The 21,713-nt window shown below is 39.9% G+C and overlaps 1 protein-coding gene across 3 annotated transcripts in view; it reads right to left on the bottom strand.

Moving 5' to 3' along the window:
- Positions 1-11,411: 11,411 nt before the first annotated feature.
- Positions 11,412-21,713, bottom strand: part of NR4A3 (nuclear receptor subfamily 4 group A member 3) — a 29,708-nt gene continuing 19,406 nt past the window's right edge. For all 3 annotated transcript variants that reach the window (XM_064658611.1, XM_064658600.1, XM_064658592.1), the window contains one exon: positions 11,412-14,583. In XM_064658611.1, coding sequence (XP_064514681.1) covers positions 14,324-14,583 — 260 coding nt within the window. In that variant the 3' untranslated portion in view covers positions 11,412-14,323. The remainder of the gene's footprint in view (positions 14,584-21,713) is intronic.

Here is a 21,713-nt window from a genome sequence, read left to right as displayed (position 1 = left end):
TTGTTTGGTTCCACCAAGGCCTGTATCCCTTCCATCATTGGGAAGTAATGAGCTACACAAGTTTCAGATTAATTTCTGATGGTCTTCTTAACGATGTGCTTCTCTGAGTCCCTACTCTGAAATGAGTTTTCAGTGTCATGAGATTGTATTTCTTACTCTGGAATACATGTCCTCCGTGGAATTTTTTAATATGCTTTTTTTTAATCAGGCAGTTTGGGTAACTCTCTGCAAATTGTCCTTTCTCTTTGCTTACCATCCCACTTGTTTTCATATCCTGTGCAAATTTAATGAGTGGAAACTGTGGCAATGACAAAATAATTCACTAATAGACTGATAGGAACCGATTCCCTAGTTACATCATTTTATTTCCATGTAATGTTCAAGCTCCATGGTCAAATCATTTGAAGGCACAGGCCTGTGAATATACTCTATCAGCATAGCTATCATTGTCAACCAGAGAAATAGCTGTGAACCAAAATAAAGTTGTAGAATATGAAGAAAGTTTGTTTGACAAGACCTGCATTCTATGAAATCGTATTGATTATTGTTAATTGCACCTTAAATGTTCAGTTCTGTGTTATGGGCTTCTAAATGAAACTTCTCGTTGCCTGTCCAGGTTCAGCATCTGAATAACACATCTATATTTTCATTGGTCACCTCTCTGCTCTTTTAAAATATTTGGAATACGTTGGCAAATGAAAGATCTTTGAGAGTTTTCCTGTTTTCCATGCTGTGTGTTTCCCTCTAGGCTGCTGTAATTGCAGCTGACTGCATTATATTTTCTTCATTCTAGATGCCAGGTTTCCTGGTCCTTCTACAATGTTTTATCGGGCAGATTTATTCTCTTGATTCCTTCTGAAATCAGAAGGAAATAGTGATTAACATATCTATTTTTTCTGAGCCTTTGTTCAAAGTTATAATACCTGTTTCTAGCAATGGACCAATATTTGGGGCAGAATTTTTTTACTCTGTTTCTCACATGTTCTTTCTAACTATGTTGCCCATTGATCTTTTCTGATATAGCTGGTTTTGGCAGATTAAATGTTTTTAAATTTGCAGTTTGCCGCTGTTATCCTTTTTTTGCATTCTCTGTGCTAATGTTTGACGAGGATTTCTGCATCTTCTATATTTCACAAATTCTTTCTTCCCCAGCGTGAATTCTTTTCTGCTTCCAAACTTGTGGCTTTTTTTTTATATCCCAGTAGATTGTTCTTGAACAATTTCCAGTTCCTATTAACATTTCCCACGTTAAATTGATGTTCCTAGCATGTTAAAGCAACAGGGTTTCTTAAGCTTGGACAAATTGTCCCTTTATGTTTCTAACTGGTATCACATCCAATGTGCATGAAGTAAATGTAAGAGGGTTGTGATTACAGGTAGTCAAATAGGCAGATCTTTACCATCTGAATGAGCTCCAGTATCTAATGTGTCTGTATTGGCTGCAAAATGCCTGTGAAGGCAACAGTCCATTGGCATGCATGAAAAAAATACAGAACTTTACTAGTACAGGTATGTTGTTTATAAATAAATAAATATATGTATATTGTGGGTGCATGCTCAAAAATTTTTTAGTGATAGGGGCTCACAAAGAAAAAAGTTTGGAGACCACTTTAGGCCTCTGTTAGCCTAAAGTCATGGTCAGCCTGCACAGCCAGTTTCTGGTTTGTCCTGGCCATTGTCAGGATGCTGGCCTAGATGGACCTTCACTTAAAACTATCACACAAGCTTGTAATCCACAAAATTAAAATCTTCTGCAATTGTTGATGGTCTTCGGCTTTCTAACAATATATAGGCTTTGATTTAAACTTTTTTTCTCCCTCTTCTCTCCCTACTAAATTACCATCTTTTAGATGTCCAGTGTCATAAATCACTCTTCTTGTAGTGTTGAAAACAAATCTCTTACATGATATTTTCTTTTTTTAACCACCTACTCTGACTGTAATAAATACAGAGACAGTTACAGTAACATCCTTCGCTTTATATGTTATGCCATGCAAGTTTGCATGACTGGTTTGGACTCCACTGACTTGATGGCAACAGCTTTTCACAGTGGGGGTTTGGTCTACAATTTGAGATTCAAATCAGTAGTCAACTTCCAAAAGAGCTCCTGTGATCTAGAAATGTCTAGTTTTAAAACTAATATTGGACCAATATCTAGGCTGTTATTTTAGGGCATCCTGTTAGAAATGCTGTCCTTTTCAGCTTCATGTGTCTCTCTTTAAGTGCAGAATCGCTTATTTGGAGGATTTACTGTTTAGACCATCTTAACATGTCTCCTGGCCCTGCAAACCTGATGGGTTTTGCAGTCCTGCATGATTCTGATCAAAGCTGACATCTGTGGGCTTCTGTGAGGGATGTGGGAAGAACGTACTAAATATGTCAAGTTAGAGTCTTCCCAAGCAATTTGACAATTGTTAGTCTGAAAGCACTCTTTTGGAAAAGCATGCTGACTCATGGCATGAGAGAGGAAGGATTTATTTTTTGAAGCAATAAGCTAGTATGGTAGGATCTGGATTAATTTCTTAACTTCTCCAAAGTTGCCATATTACAGAACAAGTTTCTAAATGCCTCTGTCCATAAAAGTTCTATCCATACAGCAACTATAATATTTTTTCTTCTGTCTTGTTTCATTTATTATAAATGTCTTTGGAACAGGAGGTGTCTGTGAATGTTTCCACACAATGGGCCCCTTATTTCAACTGGGAGTTCTGCAGGCTGCTCCCATGCAAATAATATATGGCAGTAAGATTCCAAAAAAGTACCCATGGATATTCTTGCTTCTATTTGACTCTATGGGTATCTAGTAGATCTAAAAATTAGGCCAAATTATCCTGACAGCAGGTGGTTAGATAGGTGTCTATAAATAGTATTGCAGACCTGTAAGGAAAGGGCAGGAATCAAAGAACCACAGAATGATTTGGAATTGAATGGGACCTTTAAAGATCATCTAGTCCAACCCTCCTGCCATGGGCAGGGACACCTTCCACTAGACCAGATTGCTCAAAGTCCCATCCAGCCTGGCCTTGAACACTTCCAGGGATGGAGCACGCACAACTTCTCTGGGCAACGTGTTCCAGTGTCTCACCATGCTCATTATAAAGAGTCCGATCTAAACTTACCCTCTTTCAGTTTAAAAGCATTGCCCTTTGTCCTGTCACTACAGGCCTTAGTAAAAAGTTCCTCTCTGTCTTTCTTCTAAGCCTTCTTTCTATATTGAAAGGCTGCGATCAGGTCTCCCCAGAGCCTTCTCTTCTGCAGGCTGAACAACCCCAGCTCTGTCAACCTGTCCTCGCAGGAGAGGTGCTCCATCCCTCTGATCATTTTCATGGCTTTCCTCTAAACCCTCTCCAACAGGTCCATGTCCTTCTTATACCAAGGACCCCGTAGCTGGATGTAATACTCCAGGTGAGGTCTCACAGGGGCACAGACAAGACTTTCACCTGGAAAACCATGTTAGTTTTATTTCAGATGAGTTTCTTCCTGTTTCTCCTCCCATTAACACGATCCCTGCCACTGACCCAAGGAAGAGAAGGCACCACAGAGGAAGAAGTGGGCGGGCACGGTGTGTCTGCTGCTGACAGAAGTTCTGCCATGTGCCAGCTATTCATCTGCGAAGCTGCTGCCCAAACGACATGGCAGCCCAGGCTGAACCAGGCCCCTACTTGAGCTGTGAGAATAACTCAGTGTGGAAAAGTGGAAAATGCCAACACCAAATAGCATTTTCCACCAAACTTATTAGATTTCTGAGATTTTTTTTCTGCTCCTGAGGGGCTGGCAGCACAATTCTGAAGCCTTTCTGTGTTGCGTTAACAACTCCATCTCGTGGGAAGAGAGGCTTATTTGGAGGCATGGAGTAAAACAAGCTTTTTTAAAAAAAATCTCATGTTTTGTAAGAGAATTTGAAGATTTCAGTTAACTTCATGATGTCTATATTTTTAGTTTCTCAAGTTTAGCCATCCTTGATAACTTATCTGGAGAAGTCTTTCACTGAAAGCTACCACTTAGGTCTAAAGTGGGTGTAGTTCTGCATCTGAACGAGCAATAGATCCTGATTCTCTTTCCAAAAGACTGAACTGTGTCAGCTTGCCCAGTCAATGGAAATACTTTCCACTGTGCTTCCCTCAAGAGATCAGTTTAAAACAGGGACTGGTACTTCTGTAAAATTTGAACCCAGAGCCCTCCAGCTTTGGCATTTTATTTTCACGACTAAAATTTTTTCCTCAGCTCCTTAATTTCAAAGGGGCAGTGGTCCACCAGGCTTAGCTTTAGCAATCAGATGAAAAGCAGATGTCCATGCTGAATATTGCACAGCTCTGTACACCAGGCGGGAAACTTCATGTAATAAAATTATTCGGGTGGAAATTCTTGACTGTGGCCCAGTTCACAAAGCTTACAAAGAGCCCTGCCATGAGTTTGATCATGCCCTTTGAAATTAAGGGTAGAGGGAACAAAATTAAGTCATGAAAATGAAGTCCCAAAGGCTGGAGGGCTCTGGGTTCAAGTTTCTCAAAAGCATTAGGACTAGGTTTTAAAACCAATCCTTCCAGTGAACTGTAGCAGGAGGTGTCATCAAAAACTGGGCAAGCTGGCACAGTCCAGTCTTTCCTCAAAAACAGGAAGGTAAAACATAAACTTCTGAGGCAATAGGCTTTTTTTCAGTTAAAGGCTTTCTTTAGATGTTATTGTTAGTTTGTTTCAGTGTCTATTGGAATACAGGGCTTTTTCCAATGGTTCACTTTTGACTTGAATGTCCAAGCTAAGTATTTTGTTTTTTAACATTTATTTCATTAAGAACTCCTTATCCAGTATAGTAATTCTTCTCTGGTTTTCAATTATAATTTAAAAAGATTCAGTAATTTGCCATCAAGACCAACTCTCAGTTCCTTTATACCTTATGAGATATTTTTCCATCATGTAAAATTTTTTACCTCCCCATCACATAGGGAAAGAAGATGACGATCAGACTCAGAACCTATTCTTTGAATACTCATTTTCTGTTAATGATGTACAAAATCATTTTTGTATTAGAAACAAGTTATATGATTTCATCTGTAAACTAATGAAGATGGTTAAGGTAGTTCCATTATTTTTCTCTTGCTTTCTAGTCATTTTCAGTGGCTTGGGTTATAAATAACCAATGTGATTTATCATATTCCTTTCCAAATTAGGGCAATACTGGCATATTTTCTCTCCTTTTTTTTGGATTTGTTTGGATATCATTGTAATTGGGAAGCCAGTTTGACAACAATCTGGGACTTGTTCTAAAATGAGCTGCAGAATGGGAATCTTACTTTGCACGGTAGACACATCTCTTTCTTACCCTGACCATGCACAATGAAGTAAAACCTCTCCTCTTGCTGGTGATGTCATCATAAATTTGCCTTCTTTCTTTGTTAACAAATGAATACATTTTGCTTTTTGAAATGATCAGAAGTTCACTACCATCACAGGGTTTGATAAGACTTTTGAGTAAATGAGGACACTAACTCAATTGGATAACTGTAATACATGATTAGTCATAGAATCACAGAATGGTTTGAGTTGGAAGGGACCTTAAAGATCATCTAGTTCCATCACCCCTTCCATGAGCAAGGACACCTTCCACTAGACCAAATCGCTCAAAGCCCCATCTAACCTGACCTTGAGTACTTCCAGGGATGCAGCATCCACAACTTCTCTGGGCAACCTGTTCCAGTGGCTCATCACCCTCAGAGTAAGGAATTTCTTCCTAATATCTAATATAAATTTACTCTTTATCAATGTAAAACCATTATCTCTTGTCCTATCACTACACTCCCTGATAAAGAATCCCTCTCCATCTTTTCTTCTTAGGCCTCCTTAAAGTACTGGAAGGCCACAACAAGGTCTCCCCAAGGCCTTCTCTCCTCCAGGCTGAACAACCCCAGCTATCTCAGCCTGCACTCGTAGGAGAGCTGCTCCAGCCCCTGGTCATCTTTCTGGGCCTCTTCTGGACCCACTCAAGCAGTTCCACGTCCTTCCTATGCTGGGGGCCCTCACCTGAGCGCAGTACTCCTGGTGGGGTCTCACGAGAGTGGAGTGGAAGGATCACCCCCCTTAACCTGCTGGCCACACTTCTTTTGATTCATCCCAGGATACAGTTGTCTTTCTGGGCTGTAAGCACACACTGTAGACTCATATGCAGTTTTTCATCCACCAATACTGCTAGGTCCTTCTTCACAGGGCTGCTTCCAATCAACTTATCGCCCAGCCTGTATCCCTGTTTGGGATTGACCCAGGTGCAAGACTTTGCTTTTGGCCCTGTTGAACTTCATGAGGCTCACGCTGACCCAGCTCTTCCTATTATTACGTAGTAAATTAAATGTCTATAAATGCTTTTGATATGCTTGAATTAAAATATTTAATAGGATATTTGGACATTCACAGAACTTAAGCTTCTGTGAACAGAAGGCTTGTACTCTGCCTTGAGCAAGATTTAGCATCTACCTTTAAAAGTAGCTTGGAAGATGCAGCTAAGTCTCCATACCTTTCCTTACTACTTTTGCACATGCTGGCGTAGAAGCCAGCTGGTTGTACTGAAACTTGGATTAATTTAAAGTGTAAGAAATGGAGCTTAACACAAATGCAGGTAGAACCGAAGTTACTTCTTAACTGTGTGTGTGTGGAGGTATAAGAAAAGTGGCTGTAAATCAGAGAAGGTATTAACTGAATCCTGAGGTCACAGGGGAAAAAACCTGTATACATACTGAATAAGTCAGTCGTTGAAGTAAAGTATAATGAGAAATGGATAAAAGAGGGAAAATTATATGGGACCGTACTGAAAACATTCCAAGCTGCCAACCCTAATTAGTGTTTGTGAAATCCCTGACTGTTGCCATGGCAATAAATGTGATACTACAAATGCAGCATTCCGACTTCTTCACAGGATCAAGCAAAGTTGGAAAGGAGCAAATCCCTGTGTAAACATCAATATCGTCAATTAATTAGGAAACACAGCAAGATAAATAATAAGACCCCATGAAAGGTAAAATAATTTCTGTTTTCTGTCTGCTATATTTGAAAGTTTCCCCAGTATCAAGCATGTCTGTGATTCACTTTCATTCTACAGTAATGTTTTATCACAGACCACAGTGGAATTTATCGTGGAGAGAGTTTTTTAATGCATTACTTAGCAGGTTAAAGACTGTGGGTTATTTGAGCTGTTTCAGCTACCTAAACACATTTCTTTCTTTAAATGTCACTTAACTTGTTTATTTATTTATTTGAGATAAAATTGCACCTAACCAAGCCCAAAGTTCTCTGTTCTTTTAAGAAGAATTGATAATCTAAAATGGAGCAGACCAAATTGAGTGCGATCACACGGCATGTTCAGGATAGCCAGGGGATCAGGCACAGCCAGCATGGATTTATGAAAGGCAGGTCCTGCTTGACCAACCTGATCGCCTTCTCTGGCAAGGTTACCCGCTCAGTGGATGAGAGAAAGGCTAACGTGGATGTTGTCTCCCTAACCTTTGACAGCCATAGCACTCTTCTGGAGAAACTGGCTTCCTATGACTTGGATGGGTGTACTCTTCACTGGATAAAAAGCTGGCTGGCTGGCCGGGCCCAGAGAGCAGTGGTGAATGGAGTTACATCCAGTTGGCAGCTGGTCACAAGGGGTGTTCCTCAGGGCTCAGTGTTGGACTGGTCCTCTTTAATATCTTCATCAACAACCTGCCCAAGAGGACCAAGTGCGTCCTCATCGAGTTCAGAGACTCCCACTAAATTGTATGGGTGTGTTGTTCTGCTGGAGGGCAGGAAGGCTCTGCAGAGGGATCTGGACAGGCTGGATCGATGGGCTGAGTCCAACTGTATGAGGTTCAAGAAGTTGAAGTGCCAGGTCCTGCACTTGGGTCACAACAACCCCATGCAGTGCTACAGGCTCGGAACAGAGTGGCTGGAAAGCTGCCCAGAGGAAAAGGACCTGGAGGTGCTAGTTGACAACTAGCTGAACATGATCCAGCAGTGTGCCCAGGTGGCTGAGAAGGCCAATGGCATCCTGGCCTGTATCAGCAATAATGTGTCCAGCAGGATCAGGGCAGTGATTGTCTCCCTAACTCAGCACTGGTGAGGTCACACCTCGAATCCTGTGTTCAGTTTTGGGCCCCTCATGACAGGAAGGACATTGAGGTGCTGAAGCTTGTCCAGAGAAGGACAATGGAGCTGGTGAATGGCTTAGAGTGAAAATCCTATGAAGAGCAGCTGAGGGAGCTGGGATTGTTTAGCCTAGAGAAAAGGAGGCTCAGGGAGGAACTTATTGCTCTCTTCAACTACCTGAAAGAAGGTTGTAGACAGGGGTGGTGTTGGTCTATTCTTTCAGTTAACAAACAATAGGACAGGAGGAAATGGCCTCAAGTTGCGCCAGTTTAGATCAGTTATTAGGAAAAATTTATTCACTGAAAAGGTTGTCAAACACTGGAACAGGCTGCCCAGAGTAGTACTGGAGTCACCATCTTTGGGGGTGTTTAAAAGATGTGTAGATGTGGCACCTGGGGACATGGTTTAGTCGTGGACTTGGCAGTGCTGGATTAACAGTCAGACTGATTGATCTTAAAGGTCTTTTACAACCTGAATGATTCAATGATTCTATGAAAATATTAAGCAATGTGAAAAAAATGTCTTTTTTTCCCTCCCGTGGTCTTGTCTCTTACATGACTTCAGAACCTTGCACCACTTGAGTAGTTTCATTACACACACGTAAGTATCTTGCCATATACAGAGCATCTATTTACAGCTGTGTCATAACCCCAGCTGGCAACTCAGCGCCACAGCCACGTGCTCACTTCCTGCTGTTGTGGTGGGAGAGAGAATCAGAAGAGTAAAAGGGAGAGAACTTGTGAGTTGAGATAAAGGAAGGTTAACGGGGAAAGCAAAAGCCGTGCACAGAAGCAAAGCAAAAGCATGAATTCATTCACCATTTCCCATGGGCAGGCAGGTGTTCAGCCATCCCCAGGAAAGCAGGGGTCTATCACACCTAAGGGTAACTTGGGAAGACAAAGGCCATTATCTGAATGTCCCCACCTTTCTTCTTCTTCCCCTAGCTTTTATTGCTGAGCACAATTTCGTATGGCATGGCAAATCCCTTGGGTCATTTATAGTCAAGTGCCTTGGCTGCATCCCCTCCCAACTTCTTGTGCATCCCCAGCTTCCTCACTGGCAGGGTGGGGTTGAGGAGCAGAAAAAGCCTTGGCTCATTGTAAGCCCTGCTCAGCAGTAATGAAAACATCCCTGTACTACCAACACTGTTTCCAGCACGAATCCAAAACACAATCCTGTACTAGCTACTGTGAAGAAAATGAACTCTACCACAGCCAAAAGCAGCACAAGCTAGAATTCCAGCCTTTTCTTTAAAGAAAATTCTTGAGTTTGTGGGTTTAGGTCAGAATCTTGATGTCATTTGACATTCACAGTTATGTCACAGTTTCAAGTATTCAAACTTCTTCTGTAATCAAATGCAGCTAGAACATTCCATATTATAAATATAAACATAAGGGTGTCTGATTAAAAAAGAAAACAGAATAAAATTTGCTATAAATGTTTCCATATGGTAAACTAGATTCTTTTACTTTTATTTGACAAATTACTGCATTAATAATTCTCACAGACATAGGTCTGGAATACAGTTCTCAAATACGTAATTTGCTGCTAAGAATTTGATTGATACCCCATTTATTCAATTACTACAGCAGTAGTTTGGCATTTTTGAAAGTTAATCTTTTTTGTCCATTAGTAATTATTGTTTAATCCATATCTTGCAATATGCCTAATGGTTGGTTTCATTAATTTAATAAAGAACAGCTAAATATTTATTTTCTAAATACTATCTAGTTTGTATCACAAAACATGTGATTAACCACGATTTTGAATAGTCTCATGAATGACTTTTATAAGCAGGGTAAACGAGGTCGGTTTGAATACCCAAGTTATTTTGAATTTTTCAATGCTTTTATCATGTTTACATATAATTCAATACAGTGGCAGCAAAAAGGAAAGAAAAGGAAAAAAAATAAGAGCATTCACTGGACACCAGCTCAGCAAACAGAAGTTTTTATTCCCAGCTCTGTGACTGAGATGCTGTACGTCCTTGGGCATGGCATTCTCCTCTTTCTTTTTATTTTGTCTATTTGGACTGGAGTTTCTCCTGGTTGGGTACTGGAGGTGCTAATTAGGGTAGCTAGCAAAATGAGGGTCCTGATCTCTGCTGTGGCCTCTAGGTGTTGCTGTAATACAAATAATTAATCAAAAGACGTTTCATAGAGTTGCCAATTTTTCCCAGAAACATGCTTAATTTTATACAGTTAAACCCCTCTCTCCCCCTCCTCAGCATAATTGAAATTTTTGCTTTGAATATTGGAAAAATGAACTCGAATGTGAAAAGTAAAAGTAGGGAAGCTGTAGAAAGAGCTTTGACTCACCTCTAGTCACAGTTTCTCATTTTTGGGTGCCTTGGTGCCAGTCTCTTACGCAAGGATGGTGTCTACCAGAGGAACCTGCTATTATATTCCTTACTCAGCCCAACTTTCCACTGCCAGAGTCACCACTGAGCATCACATCCCTTTGCAAGGGATCTGCCACTGATGTGGTTTAGGAGTATAAGCACACAAGGCACACATAAGGACACAAGTGCAGGTGAATTAGATCAGAACGCAGAGTTTTCTCATGTGTAAGGACACGACTTAAGGCCCTAAAATAATTATGAATTGAGATAATTGTGAGTTTAGTAAGGATAAACTCCATAGTTTAATTTTAAAAATAAGTCATAAAAAAACCCCCCAGAAAATAATTTGGAAGAGTTTGCCAAGGGTCTTGTTTTGTCAAGTTTCCAAGGAAGGAGTTGCCAATCCTTCAGCTGCCAATCCTGCAGCCCACCACAGCACATCACTTGATGTAACCCTCTCACAGAGGTGTGCCAGAGCCATCAGTACTTATGGCGATACCCAGAATAGTGGCAGATGCCTCCCAAAACTGCATTTGTTGAAAATGCATTTGCAGCCAAACAGTTTTGTCTGGCAGGAGATAAGTGAGCCCTCCTGCAAAGCCAAGGCACAGTAAGGAAAGGAATTGGATGCACACTTAAAGAAAAGGATGCAGGTGCCTGCTGGAGTGATGTCTTCCCAGGATTTACTGACACAAAGGGGCAGAAGATGGGATTGGAGCTCTGTCCTCTTTCTAGCCAGAGGCAGGTGCTATGAGCCCTATACCCATCCCCTCTCTTCCTTGTGGCCTCATCGGCTGTGAGTTAATTACAATCCCTTTATGTCATGGAGGAGAAATACAGTGAGGGGAGAATAGTGTCTCTGTTCTGGTCCCTATGTAGTTCAACCTCTGGGACAACCATGGTCCAACTCTCAATATCTAATTCAGATTGCATAACCAGATACTGCAGGCACGTATTTATATAAAAGCTATTTTAATCAAAAGACTAGCCATTAAATTGCCAGTGTTCTTAAGCATGCTTCACCAATTTTTCCACTTTTAAGACTCAAGTAGACAATTTTTTAATGTTTTATAAATGATAAAAAATTCACATCAGATTTTGACAGAATTAAGCATTCTTATTCAACACACATGGGGCCTCTGAAAAAATGTTATTCAATTTAATAATTTTAATTTACATTGTATATGTACATGAGCATTTCTTTCAACCCACAGGTTAACACCACAAAAAAAAAAAAAAAAGAAAAAGAAAGAAGAAAGAAAAAAAGTACTCTGGTTAGCGGAGTGAAGAAACTCTTGAGACACTGTTGTCTGAAATAAAAGCAAGGCACTCTCCCTTAACACCTGATATATTCCTGAATTCTGCCTAGACAAAGGCATGTTCACACTGAGAGAGCTCTAAGAATAGTAGTAGATTTATTCTGCATTAACTCTTTCTTTTACCACTGTGACCTGTCACTGGTTGCACTCTAGGATGAATCAGTGTATTGACGTTGACATGAAGGACAATTCCACAGATGATGGGATTTGGGAGAGTATCACAGCTAAGACTATCTATGGAAGACTGGAGGACACAGACGACGTGAAATTTCACATGGGGCTCCGAACCTGCCACCTCCCACTAACATTCCACTTAATAAATAAACCTTGCTCAACAAAAAAGGAATTTTACTGTACTATGCTGATTTGCCTGAAAATCCTTGGTAAGGGCCCACTCGCAAAAAGCTCCTGCAAGCCCTCATATCTGGCTGGTGCTCAGCACCTGGCAGGATTTGTCCCTAGATAAAAGTAGTTTCTCAAGGGAACTTGTGTCTTACACAAGGAGACAAAAGCAAACATACTTTCTTCGGATTTTGTGTCTGTATGTTTTTGTATGCGCACATGTGTGTGAGTGTGTATATATATATATATGTATATATATATATTAAGTATATACAAAAGCAAATTCAGTCAAAATATATTTATCTTGCTGGTCAGGCTTGTTACAGCAACCTACAAGAAACATTAGCTTCTCTGATATTTAATTATGCTATTATGTTTGCACATAAGCTTAAAAGTCAATACAAAAAGCAATACTTTTCCAAATATTATCTGCAGGTAAACCAGAAATATTAACTATAGTGATTAGAAGTCTGTTTCCCTATTGACACTACTATAAATCTTGATATAAGAATAATTTTTTCATAAAAGCACATCCAAACATAGTAAGTGATAAAATACCAGATTACTATTTGAAAACCATACAGTGACTCGATATCTGGGTTATCCTTTGCAGCAATTAGGCAATTCATTTGGCATCTGTTTGATTGTATAATTTAATTTCCATATAAACAGCATAGTTTAAAAAAAGACAAAAGCTAGAATGTTTAAAGCTAACAAAAGATACAGTGACATCAGGTTGACATTCAAAATTTTCCTTAGCAAAATGACCAACAAAATTTTGACTCAATACAGTGCATATAAAGTTTTTTAGAACTAAATTTTTAAATATTATTTGAATTTAGCAAAACATGAGCAAGATTTTAATATCAAAGTGCTAAACAGTACTGCCTTAGAAGTCACTGCAAATAAACTGTAAAATAACTCTGCTTGTGATTTGACAGATATTTTATATACAAATGGTTAATAAAAAGACACACGCACACACACACGCACACAAATATAGTTATATACATATATATATATACACATTATATATATGTATATAGTTTTCCAACTGGTGTATCTGAGTCAGTGTGAACACCCCATTTAGTTATCATGTGTAACAGGGCTCCCATGAGCTGGCAGTCATTGCAATAAATACAGGCAAAGCCATTACAATATACCATGCATACAAACATTTATACAAATAAAGACACTATGCAACAAATTATCTCATATTAATATGGCATCAACAGTATAAACATACAAAAAGGAGTACGAACACGGAATGTTTAAACGCAGCCCACTATATCCTTCCTAGCACTTACATTCATACTATTTTACAAGACTTGCTTGTTCTTGAAAACGATCTTCTGTCTGTTTACTAACTAGTCACTTATGTTAGAAGTCTAAAACGGAACTATCCCTGATGCTGACCCTGTATGCTCCAATCACTACTTACTCGGATTTCCTTAGCTAAGGAACAACTGAGCCACAATTGCTCCCGTGTCTTCCACTTACATTTGTCAATAAGTCACGCTACATGGAATCAAGTTTGGAAAACTCTGTCAGGTAAGTTAGTGCATGTAATTTTCTCACTTGATTTCTTCCATTTGTTTTCCTAGTAAAATAAATTAGTTAATAAACGAGACTTAGTAAGACAGCACTTTAAAAAATTGCACTTGAACATGGGAGCTAACAGCCATTGTCATTTTGCTATATTTGATTTGTATGAAATGTTTAATTGAATGTACTTTGCTAAAAAAGTGAATTTTTGTTTAGATTGTGCTGATGTATGTGCCCTTGATGCAGGAAGTATGCTAAAGGTATCCTCACAAAACACATACTACCCTGGCAAACAACTATTTGCTGTTCTTGTTTTCAAACACAACTTCTACAATTTTATTCCTCATAGACCATGAGGTGTTAAACAACAGATTTAAAACAGTCATGTTAACCTTTTACTGCTGCTGGGATAGCATTGTCCAAAAGTGCCTTATTAGCTATTTAAAAAACCCAAATCACACAAAAGAAAACAAAGAACACAACCCCAAACCAGTAAGCCAGTAAGTTTCAGGCCTCAGGTTGTAAGGACAAAGCGCCAGAAAAGACCTCATTTTAGACTCGGAGCTGCTTTTCTGTTAAGTGAGGGCAGAAATGTTAGCTGTAAGTCACGATCCATTTGCCTGCTCTGGTGGGCATTTGCCTCTCAGGAGGGTGGTTTGACTCAGAAGGGTAAGGTGTCCAGAAACAGCCTGTCGACAATGGAAGGGGCTGGCACCAAATCTTCCAGTTTCAGGTAAAAGATGCGCTGCAGTCCCAGTGTGCAGAGAGAACGCAAGTCAGCCAGAACACCCAGTACCTTCTCTGCAGACTCAAGTGGTTGTCCTTTGTTTTGGCAACTGAAAGTTAAGTGATCTTTCAAACTGCTTGTGATCTTGTTGCATAGCTCTTCCACTTTCTTTGGTTCTTTTAATCCATGTCGTTCTGCAAAGTGAGAGAAAAAGAACACATCAGCATCCTTAGCACAAATGGAGACAACTCACTTTCTTCAGCATAACCCAGAGCCATACTCTGAAACTCAAAGCAAAAAGTGCTTTGAAAGTGTAAGATTTTTCAGAACAGATGAGGCTATACAATGTCAGTGAACCTTTCTGCCATGCAAAATAAGAGACAGCAAGTTCCCTTTTCTCTTTAGCTGCTAAAATAGGCAACAGAGATGCTCAGTTATGATTGCAATACTAGTACAAGGAATCCAAGCATGCTGCATATCTGACATAATTTTTATGATATGAGACAGAATTAATTGGGTGATTTTCCAGCAAAACTATCACAGGAGGTGTTTCGGAGATTTCCGTGCTTCCCCACCAGTTGTGAATGCTCAATAACTATGGCAACCATTATTTATTCAGTGAATTCAAGTGGCGATCGATATCCTTAGCCAGCTCCATCAGTGCCCAGCCTAGAATTCCACCAGGAATTTGCAGACACTCTTATAAGAAACTAAAGGCACCTTACTACCCTTTGTTATTTTGATCAGCTGCTGCTTTTTAGTTTATTCATCTTTAAAAGCTCTAAGATAAAAGAAGCCTGGAAGTTAACTATTTTGCTTTGAGTGAGCAAAAGTGAATGGCTACTATGTCATCCATTGCAAAAAACTTATCACTCCTAAAATGAAGGGGAGCTGGGGTTTGTCCCCCTTCAAATACCTTTTTAAAATACTTCAATGATGTTAAATGCATTCCCAGTTCTTTAAGCATAAGTATAATGAATCATATTTGTGATTCATTAAAAGCAGGCTCTTTACTGGGGAAAGAATTCTGTGTTGTTTGCTATCAAGGTTTAGTGGACATATTGAAATAGCAAAACAAAAATATTCAGAACAAAAATCTCAAATTTGTGATGATTTGATTTGCCTTTGACTTTGAAATTCACAGGTAAGAACTGGCTTCACAGCAAAGTCATAATAATTCACACATGAAATAGAACTGTGCCAGATAGGGTAATCTAACAAAATGCAGGTTATATTAATTGTAAATCAATCAGACATATAAAACAATGGCAGCAGTGGATGAGGAGTAATTGTGGCAGTTCTCATGTTTGATGCATTTGAAGTCCTCTCCTTCCCTGGCCCTCTCTTGCATCCCTGGCAGCCACCAGCCACATTATGCCCATTGTCCCCAAGTCTTGTTCCTCTATGCCAGGAGGAGCAAGCCATAGGTATGTTCTCTGCCTGTCCCCTAATGAACAGTGAAAAGAGTACAGTTTTCTTTACTTCTAGAAGCAGGAGTAATGCCTGCACCAGACGTAGCGGTGCCTTGCCCAGGCCTGTGCATATAAACTCCTCGCTGCCTCCCCTCACCACCCGTTTTGGCTAGGTGCTCTTTACAAACCAATAAAACAGACAGGATTCAATGAAGGCAGTCATAATATGTAAAGGTCTGTTTTTCCACTGATATTCACCCATTTTACACTTTTTTTCAACTGTACTTACTTAGGCAGAGTTGGCTTCTGAAAAATACTGGTCTGGGATCAGAATCAGAGATGTGCAGACATGTGTGTCTCCGCCCAGAAGCTACTGCACTCTATCATTTAAGTACCATCAATCTGCCCTGCTGTTTCAGAGCAACACTTGTCCAAACAGTGGCATCTGCTTCAGACATCTTTTTCACCTTGCAGGAATTAAAAACCCTAGGTATTCTAAGTGCCTTGTTTACATTAAAACATGAGAAGTCAATGAATATTTAAAGCCTTTCCAGTAAATGGTGTATAGTGTAATTATGTAAGCCTTAACTATACAGGTCACTGAGAGTAAATACTTAGGCAGATTCTGCCATTAAAAATCTTGGCAGATAAATATTTTATACAGGTTGGAAAAGCTGTAGGGCCTTTTTTTTTTTTTTTTTTTTTTTTTTTACCACTAGCCTGCAGAGAGAATCTGCAGGACATTAAATTAATCTTGCAGTCTTTGAAGAGTTCCCATCTTTTAATCTGTTTTGTGTCCTAGCTGTGTAAGTGAAGATATTTTTATAGATCCAGGGAGCAGAAATACTAGAATGGATCCCGAACCTGACTATGAATTAGCAGAGCACATTTTTAAACCACTGCCTCAGTAGGTGTGTACGTTGCTGCTGAGTATGGAAAATTATCTCTGGCTCTGGAGCATGCAGCAACTTTATTAACATTTACAGCCAGAACTAAACAGCCTGTCTTCCACTGACAAGTTCAGAAGGTTTCATAACAAATCATGTCTTTGGTGAATAGCCATGAAACAGACTGATGCAAAACACTATGCATGCAAAGATTATTGTGTTAGTAGCCTTACCTTACATAAAAAAATCATGGAAATTCAGAATTAACAGATACTCTGTCCTTAAGCATGGAAAGTCAGAATTAACAGATACTCTGTCCTTATGCTGCTTTCCACTGCCATAATACTAAAGCAGCCACAGACAAACCAAACTGTCCTCTCTCCTGTGTGAGTTGCCATACAATGGCTTTTGCTACTTGCAAATCTCTGCAAAGGTTAATTTCTCATGACTGGAACTGCCTCAGGGGTTTTCAGTTTTCTGTCCCTAAGGCATCCCTTGTGGACCTACAGAAAGCCAAAGCCATCTATGTAGAAGCCTTTCTGCTGCCATTGCAGTCTCTGGTGTTAGCATCCAACTAGTTCCTGAAGAACATACTTATCTAAGAAATAGCTCCTCTCCTTGGTAGACTTGAGGAGTCTTGGTCCTAATTTACTCAAAGATTTAAATTTAATAGGGTTCAAATATCACGCTTGCCTTTTCCACCTTGTCCTGTTTGCACAAAGAAAGACCCACAGTCTTTCTTATACAACCTAGAGGGAGCAGCACCAGGCACCTGTTTTAAATGTGTGCAGTGGCACTGAAGCCGATGGCCTCTAATCATTTGCCGTCATCCATGGGATGTTTTTATCCACATGGGAATGATAAGGCCAAGATTTATCCCCAGAAGGACAGCTGGTCAAAATGGATAGATTTTCTCTAACTGACTGAGGAGGTGTGTAAATATTATCGTATTCAGACTTTCTTATAATGACAATTTAAAAGGCACACGTAAAGTGAACATAGGATTTCTCAGCCTTGTGTTTTAGGATACCATTGATTTTTGCAAGAAAAATGGTGATTTATGGCAAAAATGCTGTCAAAATGACTCATCAAAAGTTTTGCCCCTAAAGCTCTGCAAACTTAGCTCATCCCGGCAAACTGAACACAGCAAGTTTTTTACACTTTCTCCTTTTCCCGGGAAGCTCAATGTGATTCTTTGCTATCATTATGCTGATCAGCAAAAACTCGATAGGAAGAAAGCAAAAAAGCAGAAAAATTTATCACCAGCTGTGCTAATCCCTCTTTCCCTAACTTCTGACACGAGGTAGATCATGGCAGGGTTAGGCAAACTGAGCACTACCTTTATAGAAAATGCCTCTCAAAGAGTGCAAGTACCTCAAAGAGCTTGAGTACCTCAAAGACCCCTGGGCTTTGCGCTCTGTGTCAGGGTGGGTCACTTTTAGCCCTAATTTATTCTGAGGTGTCGGTCTGATCAGAAACGCAACTGATTAACTCTGCAGACTTAAAATAGGCCTCTCGATTGTCTCGGTTTCAATGTAGTTACACGATTTTCTCTTCCCCCTTCACAATCCTCTTCCCCTTCTATAACTCAAATAAACACAAGGCTCAGTTGCCTACAGCTTTCTGGTTGTCTCTTGTACACACTGTTACACAGGATTGCAACTCAGTACATACAAGAGTCTCCTTTCCTGTAGCAATCTGGCCCATATTTATCCTGCCTAATTCCCAGGCACTTTGTAAGGATCCCCAACCTGGACGTACAGACTTCTCAAGCTCCCCCTAACATCAGTGGAAAGATAGGCATTTTTAGATTATTACAATTTTAGTGGATGAATCATCTTCTGGAGGTGCCCTGTATTCTGCATCAGGTCTGCAAGGTACCTCAAGTCAGAGTGACCACACAGAACACCATAGTTTGCTCCCTCCTTTGAGAAAACCCCAGCGTAACACAGAGACTGCTGGTTGCTGTAGAAAGAAAGAGTTCTTGCCTCAGCAAAAGGTGGGAGTGAAAAAGGAGGAGTGAGTACTTTACTTTGACGCTGACAGTATTTCCCTCAGCTAAGTGGCAGGGGGAAGGCAGACAATGCAATCTGGAGGGGTTTTTTTATAACTAGCTCTCCTACACTCCTCCAGTCTGCCACCTGCTATGTAGACCCAGCACATGAAGCACCCACAGCAGAGGATATCCTGGCAAGAGGACTGAAGGATATTTGCTGCTGAAGAATAGGTAAGCCCCTCTTCCAGAAACAGGTTGGACAAATTCATGTTCAGAAGGAACTGCAGCAGCCAGACTCTTTTTAGCCAGACTGGACTCATTACTGTTTCTTGGTATGACTGATGGTGCTAAAAATTGTGTTTGTAAACTGGAACAGAAAGCCCAACAGCAGGAAGACAAACACAAACTCATAATTAATTGAAACCTCACAATATTCTTCAATGGTCTGGTGCCAGTCTAACAAAGCATTAAGAGTGTGAATAAGCCCCATATATACAGTGGTTCTGGGCTGGTCTGTAACACACTTAAAATAAAACATATGCTGAAAGAGCTTGGCTGAATGAGGGCTAGAATGCTCTGTACTCAGCAGCATCCCACTGAGAGCGTCAAGTGGGCAAAACAATAATAGTTTGATGTGGATAGAGAAAGGAAGGGGCAGAGAGGAAAAGCGAATCGACGAGAGAGAGACACTGAGAAAAAAAAAGCACTAGAAGTTCTAGAGCAGGCAGAAATTAGAGTGTGGCCTTGAGATGATCTGCACTGGACTCTCAGTCTATATTTTCACAATGTTAGAAAAAACCTGTAAAACAGCATTATAAATGGTGATTTGGAAAGTTAAGGAAGCATTTTCAAGTTCAGGCTGAGCTAATATCTGGTCATCTTCAACACTAAACAGTCCAGCATGGAGTGGTTGTGCAGGAACACTTGTGATCCATAAACACGCTAAACTGATAGAAAACGTCCATGTGGAACTAATGACAGAACTTGTCCCAAGATGACCAGCACTTCCTTTTCATGTTGGCACTCTTCTTTAGCTCATTAGATCCTACCTACCAACAGAATAAGTGATCCAAAGAAAAAGAACATGACAGAACTAATTTTTTTTGCTTTCATGGGGATGTGTGGGTGAGCGTCATGTGTTGTTTCCTAACTACATTCTTCTGGGTGATACTTAGAGTGACACCGATATGCTCTGGAGGAAGTTGTGTCCAGCCTTTCTTAACCAGCTGAAGGAAGTAAAAAAAGAGAAGAGAGACAGAGAGAGGAAGATACTAGAGGAATACCTTAAAGTAAAAAGATGTGTTTTGGCACTACAGTGTTTTAAATTAACTGTTTACAAGACACAATAAACCTGATGTCACTTCTTTCATTCTGGGTGCTCTTTCAAGACGGTGTCTTATCTGAAAGGACTCGAAAATTCAGCAGCAATCTGACATAACGCCTTTCCTTTTAGGCAACATACTACAAATTTCCAAAAACCAAAAAATAAATAGAAAAAGCACAAATATACAGACTCTCTAATGGATTACATAATGCAAAATAATATGCATTCCTTTAGTTTTACTCAAAGCAAGCAGTGTGGTGAACTAGTGAGTCCTGTGATACTCACTAAGTCTCTTGTCGTTCTCTTCAAAATCACTAAAGAGAACAAATTACCATATATGCCTATAACCATGCGTCCTATGTTGTCATCTGCAGCTGTGGTTGAGACAGGACATAGAGCTTTGCAGCTCCAAACAAGTCAGCAGGGTTAATTAAAGGTCCCTGGAACTACTGGAGCTGTTACTGGGGATACGATTTGACATCCCAAAATGAGAGAACAGCCTTCAGTATATCTTGGGACACTGGGAACAGTGGAATGTCTTTTAGTCTCCAAAATTGAATTTCAGATTTATTCTCTCTTCCTTCACTGGGAAACAGATGTTAGTCCTCCCTGTCACTCTTGCAGAATGGAGAGAGAATATGCCAAAGAGAGTGGTGACTCCTCTCACTTTTCTCCCTCAGTGAAACTGCCAATGGCTAGTATACAAGAGGGTTTGTTGTCTTTGTTTGGGCTATGGACAGCATTTATGAAATCAAGAAGAACAAACAGGTCATTATTCCCAGAAGCAATTTCTCTTTATCTAGAGAGAAAATTTTTGAATTTGATGCCATGTAAGATACCATACAGTATTAAAATACACTATAACTATTATAGATCACAGGGTTATTGTCTGTTCCTTTTTTTGGTTAAACCATCAAGTCATGAACAGTTGTCTAATGCAAAATAAGAACTGGAGCAGTCTATGTAATAATCAAGAAAATTTTGCTCAGGTCAGGATTTTTGTTTTACCATGTTGTTACTAAAGGCAAACAGCTAGATTGACAAAACAGACCCCTTCTGCTCCTTCCTATCTTGCAGTCTAATTACATGGATATCCATATGGAACATGGAAGATCCATGGTCAGATTCCCTTCCTGTTGGAATCAGACCAGAGATTCGGCCTTGGGTGTCCCTCTGAGCACCAGCTTGTCCCCATATCATCAGGCACAACAGCCATTCTGCAGCCCATGAAACATATCAAGTTGTCTTAAGACAAAAGATAGTGATAGTCAATAGTCAGATATCCCATGTTCCTTGAAAAGGTCACTCTCTTGGTCTGACTCACAAAAAAGACTTGAACTACGGTTTGCTAACTACCCGTTGCCTCCAACAGTTCACTACAGGAGAAAAGAGTACCTTCCCCAGAGCTAAAGAATGGCATCTGAAACACCCACGTAAATCTAAGACAAACCTCAAAACAGTGCTTAAAAATGTTAAACATTTTAGAATTTTTCAGGTTTCAGATTTCCAAATTTTCTCTTTATTATTTTTTCTCTTTTGGTAGGACTAGCTGAAAACCAGTACGTGGCTTGTCATGCTCAAACTGTAGGGAGGAGGCAAGAAGCCATTTCTCATTCTGGGATGCCACACCAGAGGCAAACCTCAAGGCTTTCCTGAATAAGAAATTTCAATACACTATTAATGAGAAAGTCTCAAAAGAACCCTG

Source organism: Pseudopipra pipra, chromosome 1 (genome assembly GCF_036250125.1).
Source record: "Pseudopipra pipra isolate bDixPip1 chromosome 1, bDixPip1.hap1, whole genome shotgun sequence".
NCBI lineage: Eukaryota > Metazoa > Chordata > Aves > Passeriformes > Pipridae > Pseudopipra > Pseudopipra pipra.
Note: the sequence above shows the minus strand (reverse complement) of the source record. Positions and strands in the feature narration are given on the sequence as shown.